This window comes from Peromyscus maniculatus, chromosome 12 (assembly GCF_049852395.1).
Source record: "Peromyscus maniculatus bairdii isolate BWxNUB_F1_BW_parent chromosome 12, HU_Pman_BW_mat_3.1, whole genome shotgun sequence".
NCBI classification, from domain to species: domain Eukaryota; kingdom Metazoa; phylum Chordata; class Mammalia; order Rodentia; family Cricetidae; genus Peromyscus; species Peromyscus maniculatus.
This window is the reverse complement of record NC_134863.1, coordinates 18,042,603-18,066,753: the sequence shown is the minus strand read 5'-3', so window position 1 is coordinate 18,066,753 and position 24,151 is coordinate 18,042,603. Positions and strand designations below refer to the sequence as shown.

Below are 24,151 nucleotides of genomic sequence, written 5' to 3'. Positions count from 1 at the left end.
GTCTATCTGCCTGCCACCCTGAAGTCTTAGACATCTCTAGCTTTATGTGATATTTACCAAGTTCATGACTTACTACTCCCCAGTGTCTTTCACTATCCATATCTTGGTTAATAGCACCACCATTCATTGAGGCAGGAAATTCAAAAATTGTAATAATTTGATATGATGCATTTACGAGTCAACTGGCCTCACGGGACATCAGCTCTTCTTGTTAAAACTAGTGCAATTTCTCTCTGCCACACTTTGTGGGACTTAACATTACACTTTAAAAGACACGATGCATTTATTCTTATTTTGCATGTGTGAGTGGTTGCCTGCACGCATGCATATGCACTACATGGTGCCTGTATAGAATTGTGTGTTCCTTTTGAGTTTTCACTGAGCTGGGCATACGTCTCGTTTATCATGTTAAACCCCACTCCATGCTTACTATGATGAACCCGTTTATCGTTAGCTGCTGTACACACATGCAAATAGAAGACTATAGCAATGCCCGCTGCAGTAAAAAGTGACATTAAAACAGACATGAGCAAATAGGTAAAGGTCTACAGGAAACACCAGAGGAACAATCCATGAGAGCAGTAGAATCTGACTGCTCTGAGAGGAAATTCTAGGTAGAGGCCATGGATGGGGAATATGAGAAGAAGGATAGAATGTGTATAGGAACAGAAGTAAAAAGCAGTCAGGTGAGTGGACAAGTCAGCATCCCACACACAATAAGGTTTTACTTATCGGCGTGAATCTGTTAATATTACCTCACTAATACTCTCATTTGTAAATATTTCCGCGTGTATCTCTAAACCAACCCCCACCCCTGCAATACAACAAAGGCCCCATTGTCCCACTTAAAAGTACAAATTCATTGGTATCATCTGTGTTCCATGCTCAGAATGTTCGGGTTTTCTATTACTGTGTTTTGTAATGTGTGTGAAACAGTATTCAACTCTGGTCCATACATGGCAATCGGTTATCATATCTTAAACCTTTGGCTCTCTCCTGCCTACTAACCACACTCTTCCTTCTCTGTTCCCCTCTCCTGTTCTCTCTCCTGTCTCCTCTCTCAATCCCTCCATTTCTCCTTTTTTCCCTATTTATTTGAGCACATAACAAAACATATGCATAACCCAGTTTAACCATTAAAATTATCTATTGAGTTATTGCAAAGTATGTATCTTTATAAGTACCAGCAAGACCAGGAATATAATACTGTGAATCACCCTTGCTGGCCTTCCCCATAGCCCTTGTCAATCAAACCTGCTTCACTATTCCTCACCCAAGTAGACACGATTTAAACAACTCTCTGAGACAGTCTCATTTTCAGTTATAATTTTATCATGTGTGTGTACGTCCATCCTTAGGTATATGGAGTCATTCTCTCTCTTAAAAAAGCCTTTCATGTTTTTTAAATTTGGTACTCTTCCCTTTATATCAGGAGACCCATGCACATGAGGAATATAGAAGCATATGGTTTGTGTTTTGCTGACTTCAAACTCATGATGTAATTCTAGGCCTTCTTAGGCTCTCTGTGTCTCGTAGAGAGCAGTGACATGCTTCAGATTTAACCCATTTGCAGAACTACAGAAAGCACTGTTCACTCACCAGAGGAAACACTTCTGCTGTGTATCATTCTGTGATGCTGGCAGTAATTGATGCTGAATGCTTGGACTTATCAATTGGACCTCGCATAAAAATATTTCAAAGTTGCCATGATGATTTCATTCACTGATAGAAATACTTCTATAAAAACATACTTATCTGCTCTATTTTGTTAACCCATGGCATAGTACTACTTTCAGAAAGAGAATAATTCTTATTTCTCTTTGTTTACTGGTTTTCAAGGTCATACACTGACTTACCATATAACTAGTTGGGTTTCAAATCTCTCATTACATACTCTGTTGGACTGAAAGAACTGAAAGTTTTACCATTAGTAAATTTCAGATTGCCCATTTCTGGCCCACAGGAGGGTTTTAGAGTTGAGTTCTATGTCATTTCCTTAACAGCTGCCCAAGAAAAAGAATTTAAACTGGTGAACTACAGTTGTGAATTTGTCTGTTTCCCCCTCGAATTCTGGCAGTTTCTAATAACTTCATGTATTTTGAAATGCTGTTGTAAGTCAGAGACACTTCTGTTGTTTTACAGCTTCCTGATGAAGTGATCTTTTCAGTATTGTGAAGTATTTTCTCTCTGGTAATACCGTCATAACATCTCCTTTCTTATATGTTTGCATGGCCACTCTAGCCTTCCTGTAATGGTTGTCTTTTTATTTTTAAATTTCCTCCTTTTACTTCCTATCAGTCTTCAGATACTGTACATTGTGTGAGCTTGGGTATGGGTATACATGTTTGTCTGTGTGGGTGTGCATGTGTGTATGTGTATGTATTGTGTATTCCTCTATGTGTGTATATATGTACATGTGCTTTGGTATGTGTACGTGTGTGTGTTGGGGGGTGCTTGTGCATGTGTGTGTGTGTGCACATATGTCTGTGTGTGTATATATGTGGGTGTGTATGCATGCTTGTTTGTGTACATGTGGTATGTGTATGCTTGTGTGTGCACATGTGTATATATATATGTGTGTGCATATTTGTGTGTATGTGTATATATATGATTGTTTATTCTTCTATGTGTGCATATGTGTACAATTGCTTTGGTATATGCATGTTTGTGTATGGGTGTGTGTGCTTGTACATGTGTATATTTCTGTACACATGTGTGCATGTTTGTGTGTATGTGCATGTGTGTGTGTGTGTACATGTGGTGTGTGTATGCTTGTGTGTGCATGCTTATGTTTGCTGCTATTTTCCCTCTTACTTTGGCTTTACTTGTAAAATAATTTTCTTTAAACTTTCAATAATTTATGTAAGTTTGGGACATTCTATTCTGCATCCTATTTATATATCTTATCACTTTCCTGATGTAGGCCTGTTTTTAAAGAGTCATTAATAGTATAACCTTCTGACATACATTCTTTGCTGCAGAAATATTATTGTATTATATACCCTTTCCACGAAATTAAATAGGACTTGAATTTTTTATTGCTTATTTTTATGTAAAAATAACCTTTTTTAGACTTTAGAACATGATTGCATGTTCATATTATCAGAGATTCTTCAAAATGCCTCAGTCCTGAGATGCTTCAACCCTTCCCTCCCTCCATGTCCAGCAGGCCCATCTTCTTCCTTTCCTTATACTTCTCTAATCTAACTGGCCTCTTTCTTTGGCTGTAACAGGGCATTAAACTGCAAGGCATCAGGCATTGTAGGCAAATGTCTTTCTACTCCTGCAGCTTCTCTTTGCTCTGGTGAGCATTTCTGAGGTACATAACAGGGGAACTACTCCGGCCCCATCAGAACTTCTTTTTGGAGGACTTTTGTGACTTGTCTCAGGGAATGAAATTTCTCCCACCTTTCACTGTTGATTCTACGCTGGCCTAGCCTACGTTCCGCTCACGGTCTGCAAACACGGGTACCTGCACACTGCCTAAAGGCCATTGTTTGTCTCACTTAGTTTACAGAGAACAGTTCATATGGAGTTGTGCGGTACGCTGTGCATGAGTTTTCCACTTTGGTGCCAGTGGAGAGCCCACGAGATTCCAGGCCGTGTGGCAGAGCTGCCGCCTTCCAATATTCACATTCTTTTTTTTTTTTTTTTTTGTTAAAACATTTTCCATCCTCAGATGTGGAGCCCACAAACCAGGGCAATCAATGACGCACACACGAATCATAAATTACAGTACTGACTCATCAAGGGGCTGAGATTCATGTCGTGAAGCAGCAGCTTCCAACTTCACGAGGCAGTGAGTGGAAGTGGGCCGCGTTTCTCCAAGCAGGCTCCTCGGGAGTTAGCAGAAATTAGGCAGTTAGCTCTGGGAGTCTAGAGAACATCGGGTGAGAAACAGCAGACTGGGGCAGAGAAACCCACAGCCCTCCACCTCAAACAGAGCAAAACAAGGAAGAGGCCAAAGTTTGTACTAATGTATTAATGAAGAAATCAAAGATGGGAGGAGAAAAGTATCAGTGTTACCATTTAACTCAGATGTTTATTTATTAGGATTTAAAAAAATAATAATGTGTTCTAGTTTCCTTACCTTATACCAAGTGACCGTTGGCTTGACACTGGGAGGAAAGTATCCATCTACGTTTGGACACGTGATGTTATGAGTACTGTGTTCGATATACAGTCTATGCACCGTGAGTCTCATGGGGGAACTGAAGCATCTGCCCTGCTGAACGACTTCCAGGGGAAACGCAACTTTGCTGCAATACGTAGTATTCCTGAGAAGACAAACACACCCTGAGCACGGGGGCTCATCTGCTTTTAATTGATTTAATAGAGCTGGGACTTCTTTATAGGTGTGAATTCATGCGAATATTAAGTGAATTTCTGAGATATTTCTTATACCAATTAGCACCACATACTAGAAAGCAAACAGAAGTATCTGCTATTAAAGTACTAAAATATTTATACTCTATACATGACCTTAAATGTGTATTTAAAGTGTTCATTTAAAATACTCTGAGCAGTAGTATTTTTATTAAAGGTAAGGATGGCGTGTTAAAGGATGCAACCAAACTTTGAAAATTTCTAGAATTTTAGCTTCCGATTGAATAAGTTTTGGAATTTTTTTTTCAACAAGATCAAAATTTAAAAAGGGAGAAAGAGCCAGTATGTAACCCAAAACATCCATCCAGTGTCACCTCAGCCTGGAAAATAAGGGAATTCATAGAAAAAGCAAACAAAACAGGTGATAAAGAAAACTATGATATAGTTTTCAAAATTGTTGTACATACATACAAGCAATGATGAGGGCAAATACCAGGCCCAGGAAACATCTTACAATGAGTGGAAAAGTGTGCAGTGATGTTTATCCAGCCTGAGCCACATCTCTGTCAAAATCTTCTCTATTCCACCCTACCTGCACTTTGCCACTAGGTTTCCTATACAGTGAGCACCTTGGATGTTCCTTAATTTTATATATATACATATGTGTGTGTGTGTGTGTGTAAATTAAAACTATATGAATATACTATAACCGTTATCTATAATCTTAGTAACATGTCAGTTCAACATTGCCATTTGAATACAAGAACATGAGCAATAAAATAAAAGAAAATGAATCTAACTCTATAGCCATAAACATACCCAAACCTGTTTAGCAATTTGAATGAGAATGGCCTCCATAGCCTCATATGTTTAAGTCCTTGGTCCCCCATTGGTGGAACTCTTTGGGTAGGACTAAGAAGTGTGACCTGCCAGGCAGTGGTGGCACATGCCTTTAATCCCTGCACTCAGGAGGCAGAGGCAGGGGGATCTCTGTGAGTTCAAGGCCAGCCTGGGCTACTGAGTGAGTTCCAAGAAAGGTATAAAGCTACACAGGAAACCCTGTCTTGAAAAAAAAAGAAAAGAAAAGAAAAAAGAAGAAGTATGACCTTATTGGAGGAGATGAGTCACTGAGGATGAACTTTGAGGCTTCAAAGGCCTGTGCCATTCCTGGTTAGCTTTCTTTGCCTCATGGTTATCATCTCAAGCTAAGAGTTCTCAGCTACTGATTCACCACCATGCTTGCCTGCTCTCATGCTCTAGACCTTGACGGCCATGAGCACTAACTCTCTGGAACTATGAGCCCCAAATGAAATGCTTCCTTTTACAAGTTACCTTGGCCATGCACCTCACAACAGCAATAGAAAAGTAACTAAGACAGAAGTTAGCAGGAAAGAGTGGCTACAGGTACAACAGGCATGACCATTCTGTTCTGTGGAAGAATGTGGACTTCTCTGGGGCTCTGGTCTAGGAAAGCTATTGGATGCTGTAAGCAGGGCTTAATGGGCCACCCTAGCCAGAGCTTTGAAGATAGTTAGTGGGTGAGTAATACAGGTTCGGCATCACTGGGTGCACAGCGGTGACATCAGCAACACCAGGTACACAGCAAAGGTAAAAGGCAAGCAGAAGCGGTTAAAGGCCCCTTCCCAGGGATTTGCTGGTGTTCTCCGGGGAAATGGTAAAGGATTAACAGTTGTCAAAGCTGAAAAGGAGCTCCATGAAGATGTAGTCTGTTCTTCCACGGTACAGGTACAGATGCCAAAGCTCCAGATTTGTACACAACTTGCCTTAGTTCACCAGCTAAGCAGCAACAAACGTTTGGTTTTTCTGTCTCTCACCTCACCCCATGCTCTTTCCGGTACAATCTGCTTGATGCCACCACTTAGGGCTTTTTTGGACATAGCTAATAAGAACCTGAGCATTCCTTGTTTACTAGAAGTCCACGTGTGCATCTAAACTTTATTCCAATAAAATTATTATCAGATGACAATCTCCAAGGGACATCACAGGCTACAAGGATTCTCCAAAGATCCAGTGATTTAAAGATTTATTTTTTTTGGGGGGAGTGGAGCAGAGAATATTTTCAACTAATAACATGGCATACATTTATCAAAACTTTGTTCTGTCTCTCGATAAGGAAGAGCTAATATCCATGAGAGAGAAAGGAAATGCGCTTACAAATTATTAGAGGATCAACTGTGTTGATAGTTGTCATTAATTCAAATGTTAAATTCTTAGCTCACAGAACCCCACGACTGGATTACATATGGAATTGGGCCTCTCAAGACATAAGTAAGGCAAATGAGGCTATATATGGACTGCTATCCAGTGCAAGCACTTCATTATAAGTAGAGGTTAGGACACAGATACAGGAAGGAGAAGAGTTTGGAAGAAGATCAACATATGTAAGCCAGGCACTGGGAATGAAATCCACCATGCCAACCATGATCCCAGACTTGCAGCCTCCAAAACTGATACCAACGTTCCTATTAAATGATAGAAAATTGTGTTAAATGAAGAAACAAACATGTCCTATGTATGACATTAGAAAACAGATTGCAGATTGATAGCAAAATGGGACTATGAGTGCTAAGACCAATTGTGGTGATTTTTTTTAAGGGATTTAGGTATTCTAAAAATTTTTTGGAGCAGACATTCACATTGATATGCAGAAAAGAAAATGGGCATTTTGTAGCATTAACAATAAAAGGCACATAGATGCTTCAAGAACAAAGATGGATTTGATAAAATTTGGTTGGTTGCTTTAGATCGTATTTTTGGATTCCCAGGGGGCATGGTATTCACTTGCTTCTGAGGAGAATTTTGGTTGAAAATTTAAAAGCACTGTGCTAAATATATTCGATGCATCCCAAATAGTTTTTCTTCTACAAACATACCCAGAGTGTGGTGTCTCTGCCAGGTACTTCAAGGAAAAGCCAAGCATAACAGATACGAATTGGCTCTTCATTGTTCATTTTCCAGGGAAACGACGCCTCCAGGCAAGGCAAGCATGTAGGCAGGATCCAGGGCCATGGAAAGAAGCCAATAAACTCAACCCCAGATTCAGACAACACTGCTGTCTTCTTAGAAGGAACCACCCGTGAAGAATATTCTCAAAGACATCCTCTCTGCACACCTCCTTCCCCCTATATCAGCTGCGCCACTGAGGTAAGTCATAACCCATCTAAATGTGTCCTTCCCCTGCCTGGCTGTCATGGCATATTCATGACTTAAATAAAACCCCAGAGCCTACGAGGACAAGGGAAAGTCATGCTGGGAAGCAGCCTACCTCAACATGCAGGTGTAATTGCCTGTGTCGTTGAGGAGGGTGGGCCGGAACCAGAGCACATCTTTCTCCTTACTGATGCGATTCTCCGGGAGGCGGAAGTTAATGGGCTCCTCCAGGTCCCGGTCTTGCCTGGTCCAGTACCAGATCAGGGTAAGGCCAGAGGAATGGGCCGTGCTGTAGTTGTACTTCAAGAAGTGTTCAAAGAGGGGACACTTGATGCGAGCTGGCTCATCTTCAAACACTTGGATTTGTCGCATGGTATCTAGTCCCCAGTCATCACAGCGTTCTGGAAAAAAAAAAAGCAAAGAGAAGGGGTAGATGAGTCATTTCTCAATAAAGACCTCCAGAACACTGCCTCCTTGATACTTTCCTGGCCTTTTCTAGGAGCCTCTTTGTCCAGACATCTCCAGTAACTCTCCTCTGATAAATATACACAATAAGAACTGGCCAGGAGAAGGAATTACTTCTCCCATTTCTTTATCATTTTCTGCTGTGTCTTCTGGTGACAGTTATAGGTGACTTGGTATGATGGAATCCTTCAAGGAATGTCTTTAAGAGAAGACATGGCTTTATTAAGCCACAGAGACAGAAAGGTCTTGATGATGAAATCACAGCTGAAAAGATACTTCTTGTCTAGAGGGAGAGAAGACTCCTGGTTCTCCTCAGGTCTCCTGCTTTTCAGGACAGACCTGTACTTCTCAGCAGAAATATAATGCAAGTTACAAACTCAATATAGGATACTTGCCCTATTAAAAAGGCAAAATGAAATACTATATTTTGTTAACTGAAAAATTCAATAAACCCAATACATTAGTGATCTTTCACACATTTATATTTTGGGTAGTACATATTTAAAAGTCAGTGTGTTTTACAGTTGTGATGTATCTCGACCTGGGAAGTCCGTTCATATCAAGGGATGGCTGCACTGTACAAACAGGGCTGTAGAACTTAGGGGGGAATCTGTTAGTGTTCCAGTGATTGGAAACAAAAAACATTTTTTACAACTCATTTTATAATGAAAAGTAATCACTGGTGTATTCAGGAAAAAATGACATTATAATCACTTTTGTTCCTGAGAGTGACATCAGGCTGCTACAATATGGAAGGTTCCTAAAGAATACAAAGAGGATTTCATGGGTGGTAATTGTCTTGCTAGAACTAGCCAAGCCACCAGATAACAGTTTTATTTATTCCTTGTACATTTAATAGTCATACATAAGTACATATACATATATAATATATATGTACATGAATACATAACATATATACCTATGTGCTATAATATGTATAAAACATGATATACTATATAAAATAGAAAATGCATAGAAATTTTAAACTTAATATAAGCTTCCTTACATTCTAACTTAAATCTAAAACTTTCCGTACTATTTATAATAAATGGGAAATAGGGTTTTATTTAACATAGGTAATGATATTTAAAATAAAATAGTAAGCAAGGCTATGAATGACCTTACAGTGGCTTAAATGGGAATGGCCCCCACAGGTTTGTATGTTTGAATACTTGGTCCTCAGTTGCTGTAACTATTTGGGAAGGATTAGCAGATGTGCCCTTGTTAGGGGAGGCGTGTCACTGGGGGCAGGCTTTGAGGTTTCAAAACACTCCTGCCATTTCCAGGGTACTCTCTGCTTCCTGTTTGTGGACCACGTTGTGAGCTCTGAGCTGTTCCTGCTCCCATGCCTTTGCTCTGCCATCATGGACTCTGACCCTCTGAGACAATCATCTCAAGGAGAGGCTCTCTTTTAAAAGCTGCTTTGGTCTTGTCATGGTGATTGAAAAGTAACTAAGACAGACCTCTAAAATGAAAAACTAAGACACTGGTTAAGGCGATCAAGGTACCCCAAAGACATATGCAGTAAGATTTCTGTGAGTTCGAGGACAACCTGGTCTGCATAGAAAGTTCCAGGCCATGAACTGATAAAAGGCATTCTCCAAACAAGAAATACCAATGGCTAATAAATACTTTCAAAACATGATCAACACCATCAAGCATATTTAAACCACTTTAAGATTTTGTCTCACCAAGTTAGAATTAATATCATCAAGAAAACAATTGATAACAAATGCTGGTGAGGATTTGGGGAAAGGGGACCCTTATGCACTATTTGTGTGAGTACAAGTTGGTGCATACAGTGAGAATATTAGTGTGAAGGTTTCTCAAAAAGCTACAAATAGGACTACTGTATGACTCATCTATACCACTGTTGGACTTAAATCCAAAGATTATATATCATGTGACAGAGATACTCATCCATGTTCATTGGTACTCTGTCCGCAACATCCAGGAAATAGAATCACCCTAGATGCCCACTGACGGATGAATAGATGAGTAAAATGTGATAAATAGAGATAATGGGATTGTATTCAGCTACAAATAAAAATTGAATTATGCAGGAAAAGTACAGAACTGGAAAATACTATATTAAGTGAGATCATCTAGGCCCAGAAAGACAAACTCCACGTGTTCTCTCTTGTAAGTGAATCTGATCTTTAATTCTGTAGATCTGTGTTTAATTTGGGGTGTTTGGAGAGGTCTGTAAGCTACAGAAAGTGAAGAGACCATGGGGGTTGGGGAGAGTTGCACATGTGTGATGACAAGGTAGGCGAAGAATATTGAGAATATAAGGTTTAAGCAGGGGTGGGAGCCCAGAGATGGGGGGACAGAGCAGACCAGATGTGGGTTAATCAAAACTAATAATGTTTAAGAAACTTTATGGAAATCCACGATTTGGGGAGCTAATTAAAAACATGATTTAACAACAAAAACAGAAGGAGTTTGAACAGCGGTCCTCTGCATGGGTGGATAATGCTTCCTCCAGAAGAAATATGTTATTAAATGAATCGGGGTGCTTAGTGTGGGATACCTCCCGACAAGTTACTGATTGGGAGACCCCAGAGACATCTCAAACAACATAGACCATTATTATTACTGTTGTTGTTATTGCTGCTGTTGTTGTGGTTGTGGTTGTGATTGTTATTGTTCTTGGCTGCCTATTGCAACTAGATGATATGACCCCATGGCTAAACATAGCACAGTTTGGTTCCAAAACACACAGATCAAGCTGGAACTGACTAGGAAACTTCCTTTATGCTGGCTAGCTCTCACAGTATTGGAATGTGATTTGCAGGCCACTGGAGGAAAAAAAAAATCATTGTACTTACTCAGTGGCAGACTCTGCCTGATATAATACTGATCTGCCAGACAAGATGTATCCCTTCATAAAATAGTGGTATGCCTGTTATGGGGGTGACCAACTGCTTTCTGATTAGATTGTAGGCCTGTTGCACAGCAAAGAATTAATGCCTTGTACTGTAAACCTACTTGGTCAAAATCCCTTGGCTGGGAAGGTCGTGCCGTGGTGGAGAATGACTTACTATTGTTGTTTTGTGAAGTGTACATGTTTACAAATTGTCTTCTAAATATTTATGTTTAAATCTATACATTAGTGCTGCTTTCAACCTGGTCAGAGAAGCTTCTCTTTTATTTTTGCAGTGAGCAGCAGTCAATGCAGAGACTCAGAAATGGTCAAAGTGCTGAGAATAATGACTATTGAGTGTTCAGTCCTGTTGTCAATCTTCCTATACCCGACACCCACAGAAGATAACATCAGAGAGGACTGAAAGAAGGTAAGAGCTGGAGAATGTCTGTGAGTGCTGAAAAACGCTGTCTCCTGGACAGGACTTGGCACTCACAAACTCATGAACAATAGCAGTGGGTACCCACACAAGGCATGCACAAGATCAAGCCAATCCACACCCCAGCATGGACTAGACAAGGGCTCATGAATTCCCACCCCTGGTAAGGAGTTCTTGGCAGTTGGCAGCTGCTAGGGAAGGGGGAGTCTTCTTCAAGTGTGTGGCCACTGGTAGGTTGCCCATGTGCTCATGGGTGCCCCACACCCATGCACATTTGAGCATCACTTACTGGACTCACTAGGTCAGAAAAAAAGAAGACATAAAGGTAGGAGGGGCATGTTGAGCGGCTTCCAGAGGGGTGGGAAGAAGAGTAAGAGGTGGAAATCATCAAGTTATATTGTATACAAGAAAATGCATGAAAAAGCATTAAAATGTCAATTAAGTAAAATATTGTTTAAAAAATGACTACTTCCTTTCTAAATTTTTTTACATATCCCACTTTTAATCACAGGTAATAGAAGGACTCATCATGTAGAGACACTAAAGCTGTAGTTACCTAAGTAAGCTGTTTTTTTAAATAATATTTTTATTATTTTATAGCATGTATTTTCTTCATTTTCATGTCCCTCCAAAATGCCTTCCAGATCCTCAGCTATATCCCTACCCACCCAACTACATGTCCTTTCCCTCCCTTTCTCTTTTTAAAACACTTTTTGAAGTTGTATTAATTATAATATCCTCATATTCATTGAATGTTACTATTATATAGCATTTAAAAATATTTTCATTTTGACACTTACCTGCACAAGTCGCTCAAAATGTGAAAGATATTTTTCCTATGGAATGATTAATTTGGATTATGATATATAACATTAGAATGATATATATATATATAATAATTTATAGGTAATCATTAAATATAAAATTTTATTGAACTCATTTTTTTAAAAGGGCTTTATTTATGTTTATTTTATATGTATGAGTGTTTTGCCTGCATGTATGTGTGTGTACCACATGCATGTGTGGTGCCTTCAGGCACCACAGAAGAGGGCATCGAATTCCCTGGAACTGCAATTACAGAAAGCTGTGAGATACCATGTGGGTGCTGGGAACTGACCCTGGGTCCACTGGAAGAGCTGGGCCATCTCACCATCCCTAAATCTTGGCTTTAATAAGTTGAACAGTTTGCTTCTGAGTGAGAAGGGTGAGGTAGTGGATGGTAGTCCCCACTTACATGTCACCACTTAGGGCATCTTCCCCCTCCCCAGAAATTAAAGTTACAGATATTTTAAACTCTTCCTCTGATGTGCCTGCTGTATCTCTCTCAACATAAAAGTTATTTTGAACCATCATTTGAAGACTCTCGAGGTGGTCTTCTGAAACAACCTGTATTCTTTTTCTGCTCCACAGCATCACCCTCTACAAGGGGAAGCTACACTGTTTCCACCCCCTTCCCCCTTGAATCTGGCCTACCACTGAAATTGACACTGGCAGATATAATGCAGCCAAGGACCTTAAAGCTTACAACTGTTTGTCTTCTTGGAACCCTCTTATCACTATAAGAATAAACCTGGCTCAACTCAGAGTTGAAATGAGAAACAACTTATGTACACATGGGTCACATCCAAAAGGACAGCTGTCTGGCCAAAGTCCAAACCAAACTGTCCAGCCAGCCTAGAGTAACTCTCCCTGGCAACCAGCAGACTCATGAGCCCAGCCACAAGTGTAATAGTTAAAGTGAAGTCTTGTCATTAAAGTTGAGGATTGCTCTACAACCTTTGTGCCACAGTAATTAATAGTCAACATAACTAAGACAAAAATTGTTTTGCTTTTGACAAAAGTCAGGAATTGCACCTTTCTATCTCAGAAAAAGAAAAAGAAAAAGAAAAATATGTGACTTCTAAGTAATCCTCTGGGAAATTCCACAGTACTTTCCAAGACTCAGCAGTGAGTAACTTTTGATCCTCTTTCATTAACATTGCTTTTTGTATTCAACATGCATGGAGAACTGGAACGTTCAAAGGCTGCTTACATCAACATGCATTTGTGATAACTGTATAGTATTATTTTTATAAAATAGGAATTACATTTCCATTAGTGCTGTGAAGCTGCAGAAAAAGTCCATTTAGTTTACAGAAAATTACAACATCAGCTTTTCTGATAAGCTTAACTGTTCTAATATGTGCACCCAGTTTCACTACTTTCTTGAGCTCCACTAAAACAAAAATATTTATCCAAGACACAATCCAAAGTAACAACAAGAAAAAGAAAAACGACTATGTGACTCTGTCAATAGTAAAGGGACACAGGATAACAAATTTAGCAGATTTCAAAATATTAATCTTAAGCCAGCAAGGAAATGTTGGAGAACAAACCAAGCTGCAATCCTGAATGCAGCCAAGATTCAGAAACTGTCAGCACCAACACAAGGAGTCATCATTGCTGATTGCCCTACATACCCAGGCCTCCTCCTCACATACAGACATCTTAAGTAAGAAGAGGTATGTGACTTACTTAGGTCAATATACAAGTGCCACTTGTGGTGGGTGTTTTAATGGCTAGGGAGCATTTCCTCAAGCTCTCTTTTATCTTATGAAATATGACACATATACTGAGACTCCTTGTTTAGGTCCCTCCTTGTAATGCAGGAGGTCTTCTAAGTCATAGTGACTGAGATTTGCTTGTTACTAATAGTATCGATATAGCCTAACCTGACAAATGAATCAGATACTCCAAACACTAACGACATGGGAGAGTGGTAAAATAGAGAGGATTAGAAGAAAACTATCAATCAAAGTTATATCCTGAGCTCCCTTCCATTTCTCTCACTGAGCAGTGTTCAACACGCACCTCCAAAGTAAGGGCATCCAAATTATTTTTTTAGTTTTTTTTTGTTTGTTTTTTTGTTTTGTTTTGATTTTTTTGTTGTTGTTTTTGAGACAGTGTTTCTCTGATGTAGCTTTGGTGCCTATCCTGGATCTCGCTATGTAGACCAGGCTGGCCTCAAACTCACAAAGATCTTCCAGGCTCCGCCTCCAGAGTGCTGGGATTAAAGGCATGCACCACCACTGCTCGCCTCCAAATTATTTTTTAAAGATAGGGTGATTACTATGTAGCTCTGGCTGGCCTGGAACTTGCTATGTAGACCAGAGATTTGAGGGTCTCTTCTCCCCAGTACTGGGACTAAAATCATGGCCACCACCACACATTTCTAACATTCAGACTTCTGCACACACCCACAAGCAGGAAAACAAAACAATCTTCAGCGAAAGACCAAATATTTGAACTCGAGGCTCTTGAACTCACTGTGCAGCCACATCCCCCAAGGAGAATTTTGAAGATAAGTCTCACATTCACATTCAGAATTCTAATCAGCTTCTTAAATATGATTATACAACTCAGGAAGAATCTGCTCAAATTTTCTGCATAAAGTATACAACTCAATGACATAAAATAAAGGGATTTTGTGAAAACTAAGATTATTCAAGGAAAACACTTTAAAAAGTACTGCAATTCTTATCTTCAGAAAGGTGGGGAGCAGACCCACATTCCTGCAGGAAAATACGATCCTGTAATGGAGTAATACTCAGAGAGACAAAGACTGGAATGCCTGTGTAACTACAAATGTAAAACTGTAATGCATGGTTTTTTAAAAGTTAAAATTGACATCTTTCCTTAAACTGTAAAGAGAAAAGGAAAGTATATAGAAAACAGACGTTGAAATTAGAAAGCCAGTCGAGGAAGTGCAGCATTTCATGATACAAGCCACAAAAGGCCACAAAAAAATAAATAAATAAATAAAAGAGAAAGACAACAACTTTCAATTAAATAACTCAAAGGAAAAAGTTCCGGAGCAGAACTAGAGAACACTCTGTTGAAAAGGCCCCTATCATTACACCCCTTATGCCCCACCACCGTGAGTGAAAACAGACGAATGTTTTGAAAATATTATAATGATAGAAATGATTCTACAAACTACAACGGAGTAAGAATGACCAAAGTTGCACACTTGAGTAACATCAGACAGGAACATGCTGCAGAAGCATCAAAACCCAAACTGAAGACTAGAAGAGAAATAGTAGGCATAAGGGAAGAAAAACAATTTCCAGTCTTGACTCTAAACCTAATGGACAATCAGGTGTTAAGGCCATATTTGCAGACACATAAAACTTATTCATGCTATTTCCCATGCTCTCTATCTGAAAGCCTTTGGGGTATGCATGTCATGAAAATGACAAAAAAAAATAATTAAAAGGAAAATACAGGATCAGGAACAGGGAGTCCATTTAAGTGAGCAAAGAAATAATCCACAGGATGACTGAAGGTCTCAGGATAACAGCCACGTGACTGGGTTCAGAGAAGAACAATTCAAAGAAGGGCGGGTGAAGACATACATTAAATAGAAATAATCAAGCATCTGATAGATTACAGTGACATTATTACTATAAAAAAGGACACAGAAAATCAATCAAAAAGTAAGAAAATGGTTGTGAAAAGACAAAATAGAGTGAAAACATAGTAAATACAATTAATACATTCAAAAATTATAAAAGAAATCTAACAATAGTTTATTGTAAAGTAAAGTTATAACACTTAAATGGCTGTTGATTTGGTTAAATATGCAATAGTATTGGATAGTGAGGAAAAAATGGGAAAATTTTTCATGTATTATAATGAGAATAAAAATATGACAAGTTGGGTTGAATAAAAAGATAATAAATACACAAATGGATAAGCAAAATACAGAAGGGACATGGCCAAAGTAATAAATAAGATATTAAAAGTATCTTTGAGGAGGACAACTAGTGGGATAAGGAATGTCATACTATGTCTTACAATGACTGACTGAAAATATCTGTACAATGTTGATAATTGAGAAAATTAGAAAAAGAAGAAGGGGGAAGGGAGGGAGGGAGGGAAGAAGAGAGGGAGGGGGAGAGGAAAAGAATATGTCACCTAATAAAACTGATAAATTTGTTCCTAGTGTCAAATGTTCTTAAAGGCACATATTTTCTTTCAGAATATTTCTTCATTTTATTTCTTTAATTACAAAAATTGTGTTACTATGAATGCATATGACCGTCAGCTCACTTTTCAATTAGAAAATATACACTTTAAAAGACAAAGAGACTGGGGTTTGAACAGCTGATGGAGACGCGAACTTCACAGTGCTATGCCTGTTGTCTGGATGATCTTAGGTATCACAGCCTTATGCTTCCTAAAGACACCCTTTACTGTTTTGCTCCCCAAGAGCAGCTCCATCAAAACTCCACTTTTATCACATGTAGATGATGGTAAAGGCAAGACTCTTACATGAAAATTATCATTCTGATGCAGGGGACATCTGACAGGGTGGTCAGGCCATTTCTATCCACATTGTATGTCTCAAAAATAGAAGAATTCATAGACAGGTCAGCAACTACAAGTTTTATTTAGAAGAGGAGGTAAAAACGCACAAGCTGAGAGGCAGTACACGAGACTCCAATGAGTGAGCACTCCAGCACTGGGGAAGGCCAAGGTGTTTCTTTAAGTGTGTGACCTAGTTCAAAATTATGAGTGGTGCTAATCATATTAAAATTAGTCATGCGTGCATGCCATATTAAGAGTCCTGTAATTATGTTTCCAGTTGTGAGGTGGCCATGTGTACTGTTTAGATCTTTGAGGCCATGGACATTCTTAGTTTTAAGTATTTACCCAAATGCTGCATCTGTGGTAGAAGGCTGGATAGTGGTCATTGGTTGGGGATTTGGAGAGGACAACACATGTCCTGGGATGTCAGGCATGGCTTTGAAGATAACCGAGAGTATTCAGGAGAGTATAATACTTCCATTAAGGTGTTGGCCACTGTCTCTGATCCCTCACTCCAGACTCAGTGACCTGTTCTTATTTCCCACAGCCCTACTCTATAATCTGTTTCATTCACAGAGGCCCGACCTGGGCCAGGGATCACAGGACCATCATTCACTATCAGTGGATGATTGGGAAGTTAGAGACAAACAAAGTGCCCTGCTGAGAGTCAATTATACCTTCATTAATGAAAACTCTCTAATATTACAACCTGACACTTTGGTGCCTGCAGGTCTTTCCAGCCATTACTAAAGATTGATAGTAAGGAGACAGGAAAAAAGGAGAGCTAGCATGAAATCTCAGTCACAAACAAGTACTCAGACAGATGGATGTCAACTATATCTTTGGTGATCACAGTTTAGTCTGTAGTAGACATTGAATAGATGCTTATTAATACTGTGTTCTCCTGCCAGGTCCATGGGAAGGTCATATGCCTAAATCTTAAGTTTAAGGCATGTGATCTGGCTTACGCAAAGAAACAAGGGTACAAGTAATATGCTTGTAACCCCATCCATAATCTTTGAAGTTTCCCCTATCCTTACATGGAGATCTTATAGAACAAAAAAATAAAGCCGAAGATGCAAATAAACAAAAAACAGCAGCAAATTTTCTTGAATTTTAATTTTTAATTTAAACACAATTATACCATTTCCTTTCCTCCCCAACCCCTCCCATGTATCCTCTTAGCCTCCTTTCAAAATCATGGCTTCCCTTTCTTTAGCTATTATTAATTTATATACACAAATGTATGTATACACAACCCCACACATATGTCTAAAAACATAAATACAACCTGCTCAATCTATCTGGTATTACTTGCATGTGTATGTTTTCAGACTGATCACTTGGTAATTGGATAACCAACTATGGGGCTCATTCCTGGTGGGAAATATTTCTCCCATTCTCAGCATATCTTAGTTCCTACATCTATGCCTTTATCTATGGAAGGGCTCCATGAGATTTCCCTCTTCATTATTAACCTGTCTATTGGTATTGTACTCATTCAGGTCTGGTTTAGGCAGCCATGTTGCTGAAACTTCATGGGTGTAGCTTCTCTGACATTTCCAAAAGACAATCTCATGGAAGATTTCCTGGTCCTCTGGCTCTTATAGTCTTCCTGCCCCCTCTTTCATGATGTGCCCTGAGCCTTAAGTGCAGAGGTTGTACTGTAGATGTATAAATGGGGCTGGGTACCAGATGGTCACTTGTTCTCTGTATTTTGACTGATTGTGGTTTTCTGTGATGATCTAATGGTGTAGCATCACAAGATGGGATCCTGTGTCCCTACCAGTTGGGAGTAGAACTTCCCAGGAATGTGACCTTACTTTCAAGGAACTTTGACATGAGATGAACAAAGAAATTTTAAAAATCTCTATTGTGTTAAGACACTGAGATTTGTCATAAAAAAAAAAAACCAATGCCTATCATGACTAATGTGGATAGAAGTTTTGTTTCCTAACATAAGTAAATCAAGAACAGATAACTTTAAAAATAGTATTTGTTGTTGGCCCAGGGGTGGTAGTGCACACTTTTGATCCCATCACTCTGTAAGTTTGAGGCTAGCCTGGTCTACAGAGAGAGTTCCAGGACAGGCTTCAAAGCTACACAGAGAAACCCTGTCTTGGAAAACACAAACAAGAATAAAAACAAAAACAAAATAGTACTTGTTGCTGATAGCTTCTCAAGTAAGAGTAAGACTTTTTCCCACCTCCTGCTGACTCCTATGCTGGGGTTTTGCCTGCCTTGAGCTTACTCAGATCTTTTGCACATAGTCATAAACACTGTGAGTTCGTAGGTGCACTGCCCTGTTGTGTCCAAAAAACCAGTTTTTCATAGTCATCCACCACCTCTGGCTCTTACAGTCTTTCGGCTCTCTCTTCCATGATAATCACTGAGCCTTGAAAGGAGGAAGTTTGAAATAGATGTCCCATTTGGGCCTGAGAATTCTGCAGAAGAGTTCTTGTGAATTGATAGCTGCTCAGAAAGGGAGAGTTAGCATTCATTAAGGGTATGATCCATCATGCTCCAGTAGATGGCTATACACTCAAGAGCATGCTCTCAGCACAAATTGGACTCAATGGGTTTTTAAAAAAAGAGAACACAAGGTTGATGAATAAGAATGGGGTAGATTTGAGTGAGGGGAGTTAATATGATCAAAATGCAATGTATTAAATTCTCAAAGATTTAATACATATATAAAAATAATAAGAAATAGTACTTATTGAAGGTCTCTACATACTGACATCTAAATAAAGACAACACACCAAGATTTCCACCTGATTCCAGTGACTTAATATACTTTCAACTAAATTACATATAATTTATTTCTAAGGGACAAGAAATAACTATACCTGCTAGATATCTCCTTTGTATTATGTTTTATATGAGTAAAACTGTAAGTGACCCAGACTCTTTCCCACAGGGACTGAGAATATACATAACAGTATTCATGACCATTAGTAAAAAATGCTATTATTATTGAGCTTTTCCTTTGGGATATGTATCCATTTGAAATTTATTCTGAGAGTTTTTAAATTTCTCTAGCTGTTACCAGAGGGTATTTTTTTCAGGGCATTTTAAAAATTATTCAATGAACAAATAAAAATGAAATCTGCGGCAACAAGCTGCAGTGTCGTGTAATACCAAATTAATTATATGATTCACTCCAGGCACTAGCCTTAGAATAGACAGGGCAAGACTGTTACGTAAATAGAGCCATTTCTAATACTAGCAAAGGGATTGTATCAAATCACTAGTACAGTGAGTTACTTTTTTGTTTAAAATGCCTTTTCTTACACAGTTACTCCACAGTAGAAGTCCTGTCTAAATTGGCCCTTCAACGTGAGGGAGACACAAAGTCATCATTTCTCTCAGCCAAAGGGTTTCTTAGGGCTGAGCCTGGGTGACACACAGGAGTAATGGAAAAGCTGGGCAAAGCCAAGTCACTGGAAAATCCAGCCCACACTCCTGACAGCAATTAGCATTTATATAGCAGGGTATACATTTTAACTAATTAATCTCACAACACCCTCTTGGGCCTCATGCCCATTCCCACATTACATGCCAGGAAACGGAGACAGAGAGATTCACTGGCTTCCTTTTGCCTGAGTGGTAGCACAAATAAAAGCTGCCCAAACATAGATCCAGGGCACTTGTTCCAAATCTATGCACAAACATTCAAAGCAGAATATTTCCCATAGGAAAGCTGTTCATATATTTGTATTTATTAAATATTTATTGAGAACCCACTGTGGCACTGAGCTGAATGTTGGGGTGTATAAGAATGCAGGATGTTCAGATACAGAAAAAAAAAGCAAGAACAAAGATTTGCATTGTGGAAGACCTAGAGTAGAATTCCTTTCCATGTGAAATTATTTTCCATTCAAAATTCACTTTTGATATGACCTCAGATAAAACGCTTCCTTTCACCTCAGTTTCTGCACATATAACTTACCTATGTGACAACAGACTTAAGGGGCCTCATATAAAAGATTACATATTTTTTTCTTGATGTGATATATGAGATAAATGAACTTAAAAAGAGTAAACTTTGACTCAAGATTATAGAACATTCAGCCCATGATATTGTTGATATTGTTATTGTGGGCTTCTGTTGTAGAGGAGGCATCTTCAAATCCTAGAAGTTAGAAAGAAACAGAGAAAGGACCGGGCCATGGTTCCAATATCCACCAGGAACCTAAATTCTTCTCAATAGGCTCCATCCTTTAAAAGCTCTACAGTTTTCCAGTGTTCCAGGCTTGTAAGTAAGTCTTCCAGGCATGGGCCTTTGGAGAACATTCAAGATTTAAACTATAGCAATATATGTTTAATCTACATGACAAATTTGAATTGGTCCACAATGAAGTTAATAAGTTTTCATAAAGCTAAGACTGATATAAGATTACCAAAATTAACTATTGTAACAAGCAAAGCTGCTTTTACTAAATCATACTGCCTCTTCCCTCCAGCTTGCTACTTAATGAGCATCTCAAATTAGAAGCTTAGTGTCTATGTCTTCCTGTTGAATTCATCTCCTTCGTATTTTCCATTGTAGAAAAGATTTTTGCTCAACATTATAGACATAGACATATTAGTCACATAAGAAAATATATGTGATTAGTAAAAATTCATAATATAAGGTTGATTGATCTTAAATTTTCCTAACCTCTCTTATCTGCCTTTCATGCTGAAATCATCTAGCAAAGAGGAAGCACAATGTTTTCAAGATTCTAGGAATGTTGAGTCTTGTAGGTAGATCATAGCAGGATGAGGCTGTCCCCACAAAGGACTATTGCCTCATGATGGGAGCTGAGGCTGAGTCCTTAAGCAGCAACAATCAGCTTCATGATGGGAAAGGAATTGCATTGCTCCATAAAGCAATATGACTGCAAGACCTTGTAGAACTAGACATGAGATAATAAACAACCACCTGTGACCAAGGCTACTTCAGTATGCATACTTTTCATCCCCACTTCAACTCCTTTTCTACCTGACTTGAGAGTCAGTGCTTCAGAAGACAGTGCTGAGGACACTAATTCCTTTATCTTCTCGATCTAGCTATATGAAATACTAAATTAATTTCCTCATTTCCATAGTTACTATTCTATTTGATAGAGTGAGTGGTCAGACCTCCTATTTTGCAATACCTTCAAATCGGGGGCCTGTCTATCTTAGGACTCATAACACTAACTGAAAAATAGCATCTAAAAATAAGGATGGTATTATTTGGTTTTATAATTTTATATTATAATAAAAAGAGTACAGGATGGGGGTGGTAGTGCTGAGACTACATTAGGATTATTACCAATTCATTTTTACATTCTAAACTGGAGTCCACTGTTGGTGAGATCACTTTAAATGCCTTGCCATCAGAATCTTCTGGTACTGCTATGTGACAACAGAGAGTAACTGAACCACAAAGGCTGGTCTTACATCTATTCGGGTAGTTTGCTTAATTTTCTGTTTTCAAGTGGTATGTGTGACTCAAGGTGGTGAGCCAATGGTAAGGTAGGCAGCCACATCTGTTAAGCATCATGAATATCAACAATAAATCTATCAGTACAGGTAAGTTTATGTGACAAATACAGGAATTTCAGAATGACAACAAATAGGTGTCCAAACAGAGAGAGCACATAGCAAAGAGCAGAGCATCAGGGTTGGGAGATCAAAGCTATGATTCAAAGGCAGGCTCTGTCACCTATTGGCTTTATTCATTTATTGCTAAACCATGTGCTAAGCATCCCATCATGTGTAAGTATTACAGTAGGTTCTCATCAGCACTACAAAGACCTCCTAAAACACACCTACTAATACCAGGTAACTGGCAATAAACAACAAACTACTGTATCTACGGTACCATGTTGAAGATTAACAAGTCAGTTTGACATAACCACAGAACCTTTTAAGACAAATGGGTCATGGATGGTAGAGGAAAACCAGATGTGTGAAGCAGAGGTACCCAACATTAGCAATGATAGCCAGGGTATGCATTGGGACCAATGATGTCTCTTGAACATTTTCAGCACCTCTTTTATATCCAAGAATTGAGGCTCCTAGTAATACAGAATTGTTATGAAGCATGAATGACATCACGGTATGAATCGTCCATATGCGAGGAAGTTTCATATATGTACTAGTTACAGTTAATCTGTCAATTGTCATTCTTAGCTGGGGAAGATCTCCATGTCTGGGGCAGATCCTGTTTGAGGATGTTCTACTTACTACTCTGCCAACCTCTCCCCTTCTTTTAGAGTTTGAAAATTTTAAGTTTGACTCATAGCTACTCAGAATAAAGGTGACATTTTCCAGATTGCCATTCACTTACACGTGGTGAGGACACTAAGTTCCAGCCAATGGAATGTTTGAAACTATCCTACGGTAGAGTTCTGAAAACTTCCTTGAGAGACACTGATATGTGGAATAGCTTCTGCAGCTCCTGCCATATTAGTCCCTCTATCTTGGAACATGGACGTGGGAGCTGCAGTTTTAACATAGGTCGTAAAAATAGAACACTCTATAGTTGCTGAAGCAAGGCGGGATTTTGAAACACTTATGCAGCTGCTTTGCCAGTTTTGAATTTCCTACCTCTAAATTTTACATGAAAAAGAAACACTTTTATGTCATGCTCTTTTTATACCCTGTTCAAAGTGTGGTCCTCGACCCACCAGTGCCTTAGTGGCCTGACAGTCCTGAAGCTCTCAGACACCATTTAACCTCACTGTACCAGAGTCTTCATGTACCAGAGTCTTCATGTTAAAGACGCTGTGCGGATCCTTGGGTCCATTCACATGAATGTGCTCTTTTCCTGAGCCTACTTGTTTGTGGCTGATTTATCATCACTGATATTGAGGTTTCCTTTCACCTGCTGTAGTGAGTGCTCAAACATTGCCAAAGGTTTTATGGCATAGACTCCCACCGGTCTATATCTCTTTGATTAATACTTAAATTTAAAACGTATTTGACCTTTAGTAAAAAAAATACTTAAAGTATTTAGGTATTTCACCAGCACTGTCTTACAGTAATGACCAATTTTCAAAAATTTACAAATAGCACTTGTAGAGAATATGATATATTTTAAAATATTAAAATCTAGATATCTCTTATTTGAGAAGGAATAAAAGAAAAGTCTCAAACAAAGATATAGAACATGCCTCTTGAAAATTTGTATTTGTCAACAAAGTCATCAAAGGGAAAGTGATGGAAGTGAAAAGGGAGAGGAGAGCTGAGTGGCTGAGAGCATCCGTCATCCATTCTCATGTCACTTGGGCTGTTCAATAGTACTGGGCTAATAACTTGGCAGATGGCTTTCCTGGACCAGATAATTAGAAATACCTTACTCCCACCAAAAAAGGGAATTTTCTTGATTGAGTAATTTGAAGAAAATAAGAAATAGCCCTGGGCAGATGATAAGGTTTGTCAGATAAGGGAAGGATGCCAAATTCAGAAAAAGGCTCAGGCTGGGGCGGGAAATACACAAGGCACCCTTCAGATGTGTGGCTAGAGATTGCTCCGGAACAAGCTTGCTGCAAAGGTACACT

At 38.9% G+C, this 24,151-nt stretch overlaps 1 protein-coding gene across 5 annotated transcripts in view; it reads right to left on the bottom strand.

The window, feature by feature from the left end:
* Positions 1-24,151, bottom strand: part of Il1rap (interleukin 1 receptor accessory protein) — a 142,784-nt gene that overhangs the window by 45,287 nt on the left and 73,346 nt on the right. For all 5 annotated transcript variants that reach the window (XR_006062483.2, XR_013043699.1, XM_016003646.3 and 2 more), the window contains exons 3-4: positions 7,613-7,898; positions 4,091-4,277 (exon numbers count right to left, since the gene is read on the bottom strand). Coding sequence is in view for 3 of the 5 variants with exons in the window: in XM_016003646.3 (XP_015859132.1) it covers positions 4,091-4,277; positions 7,613-7,898 (473 nt within the window). In the remaining 2 variants the exon portion in view is untranslated. The remainder of the gene's footprint in view (positions 1-4,090; positions 4,278-7,612; positions 7,899-24,151) is intronic.